Raw genomic sequence first — 6559 nt, forward strand, 5'->3', positions numbered from 1 at the left:
TAGCTGAAACAAGACAGATTGACATTTTAAGTTAATAGATAAACTGAGTTCTATACCAAAGAGACAACATAAAGTTTACGTGCAAATGTACAAACAAGATCGACAAAGTGACGACGTGACACATTTCAATACTCTGTGGTGACGAGGTGTTGAGTCGAGGTAGTGGGAGGAGAAACAGTGAACAGTAAACATGCCTTGAATGTAGCAGCAGAAATAGAAAATAGTTTATCAAGAAAGTTCCACAGTCTGGATGTGAGACCTGGATACACCCCTGAACAGGGGAGGGTCAAGGGCCTCGCTCAAGTGAGAGGTAGTGGGGTACAGGGGTAACAACAGGGGTAACTTGGAGGTGCTGGGGTTTGAACCTGGGACCTTCTGGTCTTAACCCCTGACCCCTTAACTAGGATTATTTTTAATACTTGTCTTAAGTCTGGAGCTCATGGACATCACCACATGCTGAGGTTCCTCCTCAAGCTGCTTTGTCCTTAAGTCGCTGTGTGTGTGTGTGTGTGTGAAGACTAAACAGCCTCTAGTTCAGCAAGCGAACAGCAGCACAGGTGTATTGAGGTCAGGTGACCGACTCGGTTCTTTCCCGTGGCTGCTTCCACACTACGTGTTTGGTTCATTATAGACAGACGGATACTTTATTGACCCTGAAGGAAGTTTCAGTGTGTTTCTGTGAAGCTCTCAGTCCTCCACCATGTCTGATCAGCATCAGCCCTTCCTTTTCTTCTTCACATTCTTCTCTTCTTCTCAGTCTAGTACAAGTTCATCTTCAGGTAATCCTGCAGTATTTACATGTTTATGAAGACGTCTCTTGGTGTTACACTTACACAATGATGCTTCTTTCTGCTCCAGACGGTTCCAGACACGGCTAGACTTTGTGATGGTTTTTTTCTTCACCAGAAAAATAATGCTGAGATCCTCCACTGCAGTTCCCCTCCAGGTCTTTGTGGTGCTGCTGAGCTCACCAGAGTGTTCCTTGTTTTAAAGAACGGTCCGTATTGTTGATTTGTCTTCCTACACCTGTCTCCTGCTGTCTCTCTCTCTAACTGTAGCTGGTCTCTGTCTCCTGCGTCAGCACATCTTTAACTGCAAACTCAGCCTACAGAATGGACTTTTATCACTTTATATATTACGTTTTGCACACACACACACACACACACACACTGAATAAATACAGAACAGGTGATGTTTTAGTAACTTTATTCCACGTCTGCTTCCCCTCACTTCCTGTCACATGATTTGACTTTCACTGAGAGGAACTTCACAGAAACAGCTCAGCAGTTTTTCCCCCAGTTCCTGGCAGCGTTCTCACTGTGTGTTTATCAAAGTTCTGCAAAGAGCCTTGACCTCCCAGAGCGAGTCATCACCTCATCAGATCTGCCTCTGGTCTCTACGCTGCTATTACACACACACACACACACACACACACACACACACACACACACACACACACAGAGCACATCGCAACTACATCACCAACACAATAACAACTCATAAACTAGTTGTGTGGAAGAGAACACACACACACTGTACTGTCACACACTCTCATGCAGTCTCCTAAAACTTTCATTTTATTTGTGTAGTGTTTTAACACTTGTTAAAAGCTTCACACAATCATGAGAATTATTATAAGTGTGTATGAGATGTGAGTGTGAGTGTGTGTGTGTGTGTGTGTGTGTGTGTGTGTGTGTGTGTGTGTGTGTGAGAATCAGAATGATCAGATCGTCCCTGATGAACGAGCCGAGGGTGACGGTGCTGAGGGAAAAACTCCCCGAGATGGTAGAATAGAAAGGAACCTTGAGAGGAACCAGACTCAACAGGGAACCCATCCTCATCTGGGTGATAACGGATAGCAGGGATTGATCTGCACTCATACTGTGTGTTAGGAGGCTGGAAGTTCAGTATAACAGGAGATGTGGAGAAGTTCATATGGAGTCCAGTTGGTTATTGGAGGCTCAGGTAGACTGTAGGAAACTCCAGTCCTGAACTATGGAGTGACTGCAGGTCCAGAGGACAGAGGGGTCTGAGAGACATGTGGAGCTCGAATCCTATCTGTCTGTCTCATTGGAATGTCACATTCCTGCTTATGAGCTCATCTGGAATTTACATTTTTGTCCACATTGCAGATGGTGTGTGTGTGTGTTGTGTGTGTGTGAGAGAGAGAGGAGAATAATGTTGAGAAAATTATAAGTCTATAAAAGCACTGGCGCCATCTAGCGGTCATAAAAAGGAACACCATGGAGACATGTTTACTTCACACATTGTAGTATAAATATTTAATTTCAAATAAAAGATAATGAATATAATAAATGATAAAGTACAGGTGATTGACATCCATGTATGTACACTGCGTGTTAGATGTGTTGTACTGAGCACCAGCCTACAGAGAGATACTGCACCTGCATAGAAGAGGGGGGCCAATAGTTTTGATGTTCTGACGTTTCACTGAATAATCTCGGCATTTTAATAGGACGTTTAAAACTGTATTTTATGTAATCGAAAAAAAGTGCACTGGACAGAGTGGCCTTGTGTGAAGTGCACTAGAAAGCCATGTTGGTTTATGACGTCATCGGTGAAACCCGCCAATAGAGGAAAAGTTTTAAGTAACTCTGATCTGGGATCGGCGGTGACGTCATGAAGTGAGCGCGAGTACGATAAACCCGGAAGTAGCGCGGAGTCAAGAGAAACAACATCAAAGAGGAGTTTATACACTGAGTACTGACCACTGGAGTACTGTGTGTGTGTGTGTGTGTGTGTGTGTGAGGGGGTGAAGTGTGTGTATGTGCAGTGTGTGTATAGTTTGTGAGGTTTAATACACTAGTTGGTGTGTTTGTGTAAAGTGTGCAGGAGGCACCTCCCTGCTCAGTGAGTGTGTGTGTGTGTGTGTTTTTAATCTTCCCTCCTCAACTGTGAGATGGGCTGCTGTGGGAGTACAGGGGTGAGTAACACACACACACATACACACACACACACACACACACACACATACACACACACACACACACACACACACACACACACACACACATACATACATACACACACACACACAGACACACTCTTTCATTTATGTAAATATATACACACACACACATATACACACACACACACACACACACTCATATACACACAGTTCATTTTACAGGAGAGCAGAAGGTGTGTGAGGTTTATGATGATGATGAAGATTATAATGATTGTTGATGTTAATGATGATGATGATGAAGATTATAATGATTGTTGATGTTAATGATGATGATGATGAAGATTATGTTAATGATGATGATGATGATGATGATGAAGATTATGTTAATGTTGATGATGATGATGATGAAGATAATCTTCTCCGCTCCTTTATTTCTGCTCAGAAAGCTCGAGACTGGAAGCCGTTAGAGGACCGGCGCTGTACAGACGTCCCCTGGCTCGTCCTCTTCGCTTTATTCAACATAGGAATGGTGAGTGTGAATCTGAAGTCTAATCTAATCTAATCTAATCTAATCTAATCTCATCTCATACAGCAATTAAAATACAGGTTTTTAATATACAGTGTAAATAACGGATAACCTGTGAAGACACTCTGGCCCGGTGATCAGACACTCTGACCCTGTGATCAGACACTCTGGCCCGGTGATCAGACACTCTGGCCCGGTGATCAGACACTCTGGCCCGGTGATCAGACACTCTGGCCCGGTGATCAGACACTCTGGCCCCGTGATCAGACACTCTGGCCCCGTGATCAGACACTCTGGCCCCGTGATCAGACACTCTGGCCCGGTGATCAGACACTCTGGCCCCGTGATCAGACACTCTGGCCCCGTGATCAGACACTCTGACCCGGTGATCAGACACTCTGACCCGGTGATCAGACACTCTGGCCCGGTGATCAGACACTCTGGCCCGGTGATCAGACACTCTGGCCCGGTGATCAGACACTCTGGCCCGGTGATCAGACACTCTGACCCGGTGATCAGACACTCTGGCCCCGTGATCAGACACTCTGGCCCCGTGATCAGACACTCTGGCCCCGTGATCAGACACTCTGGCCCCGTGATCAGACACTCTGGCCCGGTGATCAGACACTCTGGCCCGGTGATCAGACACTCTGACCCGGTGATCAGACACTCTGACCCGGTGATCAGACACTCTGGCCCCGTGATCAGACACTCTGACCCGGTGATCAGACACTCTGACCCGGTGATCAGACACTCTGGCCCGGTGATCAGACACTCTGGCCCCGTGATCAGACACTCTGGCCCCGTGATCAGACACTCTGGCCCCGTGATCAGACACTCTGGCCCCGTGATCAGACACTCTGGCCCGGTGATTAGACACTGCATTTGACATGCTGTCCCTCTGACACGTCTCCTATCATGGCTGAAGAACATTCCTAAGGTTAAGTCTGGATTTAAAACATGTTATAAGTGGATTATTATTTTAACTGATTTCTGACCAGTAGAAAAAAAAAAAAAAAAAAATACATTTGCACTTTTTTCCTCTAAAGCGTGTTGATGTTCAGGTTCTGATTTCACTCCATGATTGGAAAAACCACAAACACACACGTTTTAAAACATTTACATTAACGAGAGTGTGATTTTTCTCTCCATCACATCCCTGATCAGCACGTCGTCCCAGAGTAACACTCAACACCGTTCATCCTCTCGTTTCTCCTTCAGCTCTTCATTTGTGGCTTCGCCATATCGACCGGCGCCGCCTCCAGACTCGTCTCAGGGTACGACAGTTACGGGAACATCTGTGGCCAGAGGAACGCCGAAATCCCCGGGATCGAGCTCAGCGGCCGCGACCAGACCGCCAACAAGTGAGTGACGTCGTCTATAAGAGACAGACAGGATGAGGAACGTGGACACGTCCAGTAGGACCAGAGTTCTGCTCAGGTTCTGCTCAGGTCCACTCTGAGTGAACGCTACTGAGGAGTTTATAATGGAACTAAAAAGAGTTGGAGTGAATATTAATACTGATTCACAAAAAGAGAAGATAAACCTGTTTAATAACTGACACAGAAGCAGCTGATACAGTGGTGTGTGTGTGTGTGTGTGTGTGTGTGTGTGAGCCTCAGTGTTCCGCTTTTACACTACAGAAAGAGATGTAGAGTTAAACAGGGTTCTGCTGTCCTCTGATCTCTGTGTGTGTGTGTGTGTGTGTGTGTGTGTGTGGGTTTATACTGAGTGACGCTCTCATCAGTTTCACGGGTTTAGTTTTGTTCTTTCTTTCTTTCCCTCATTTGCCTTTAAGTCATGTGATCAGATCTACACCAGGAGGATGTTTTCTTCAGGAACAGATCAGTTTATATTGCATGTGTTTTCTTTATACAGTTTAAACACAAACCTTTTGTTCTTTACTGTCAAACATTAAATCAGAGTAAACTTTTTCCAGTTCAGATCAATAAATATTAACATTTTTTTCATGTGTTAAACGTCAGAATCAAGCGAGGGAGAATTTAATGGATTTCTTCTTTTTGGCTTTCTACAATAGTTTGGTGGAACTTTGTCCCAGTCCTCTCGACAGAACTGGTGTAACTGGGTCAGGTTCGTAGCCCTTCTTCCTCGTACACTATGGGATTGAGATCAGGGCTTAGTGATGTCGCTCCAGTACCTCGTCTTTGTCGTCCTTAAGCCACTTTGTAACTAATTTGGAGCTTTAACTTCCTGGCTGATGTCTTCAGATGAACATATCCACATCATTTTCTTTTCCCATGATGCTCTATTGTGTGAAGTCCACCAGTGTGTGTGTGTGGTGTGTGTGTGTGTCCGAGTGAGCTGATCTTATCTAATGTACAGAGTGTCTCCCCCCCCTCCCCCTCCCCCCCTGCAGGTTTGTGTTTTTCCTCGACCCCTGTAACATTGACATAGTGAAGAGGAAGATCAGGTCTGTGGCTCTGTGTGTCTCCAAATGTCCAGAGACACAACTACAGTCTTATGAAGACCTCAGGAAGTTTGCAGAGACCAACGGTGAGTGAGTGTCTCCTCTGTTTAACACTTACTGTGTGTGTGTGTGTGTGTGTGTGTGCTGACGGTGGGTGAAGTGAGGATGGAGGGTCTGAGGGTCCGGCAGAGCCGTCAATCAGTCAGTCGTCCCTCTGATGGAGTTTGGAGACGTGACCTTCTGTAACCTTCACCTTGTGTTTTCAGGATCTCGTCTGTGTTCCTATGAGCTCAGTCCTGACCGCTATCCTGTGGATCCGTCCAAAGACACACAATGTCCCAAACTTCCTGTTCCACCCAGGCAAGGACACACACACACACACACACACACACACACACACACACACACAGGTTAGACAACGCTCTTCACTAGTACTGTTTATATTAAAAACATCTGTTAGAGTGTTAATAAGCTGAGATTTTATAAGAGCCCTAAGAATGTCCATTCATCATCCGTTACACTGTCTCACTTCACCATATCATCATTTAATATGTTCATTATTCATATTTCTTTGAGTTTTAATACTATAATCAGTGTAAACTTTTAGAAACATATTATTTGTAAACATTGTTGCATCTGTTAAAGCATCCTGTGCAAAATTAAGGATTTTTTTTAC

The 6559-nt window shown here is 45.0% G+C and overlaps 1 protein-coding gene across 1 annotated transcript in view; it reads left to right on the top strand.

Moving 5' to 3' along the window:
* The first annotated feature begins 1795 nt into the window (after nucleotides 1–1795).
* slc44a1a (solute carrier family 44 member 1a) overlaps nucleotides 1796–6559 on the top strand; it is an 11335-nt gene continuing 6571 nt past the window's right edge. Inside the window, exons 1-5 of the mRNA XM_053487876.1 lie at nucleotides 1796–2944; nucleotides 3372–3458; nucleotides 4677–4819; nucleotides 5833–5969; nucleotides 6150–6243. Coding sequence (XP_053343851.1) covers nucleotides 2921–2944; nucleotides 3372–3458; nucleotides 4677–4819; nucleotides 5833–5969; nucleotides 6150–6243 — 485 coding nt within the window. The 5' untranslated portion in view covers nucleotides 1796–2920. The remainder of the gene's footprint in view (nucleotides 2945–3371; nucleotides 3459–4676; nucleotides 4820–5832; nucleotides 5970–6149; nucleotides 6244–6559) is intronic.

Source organism: Clarias gariepinus, chromosome 26 (genome assembly GCF_024256425.1).
Source record: "Clarias gariepinus isolate MV-2021 ecotype Netherlands chromosome 26, CGAR_prim_01v2, whole genome shotgun sequence".
NCBI classification, from domain to species: domain Eukaryota; kingdom Metazoa; phylum Chordata; class Actinopteri; order Siluriformes; family Clariidae; genus Clarias; species Clarias gariepinus.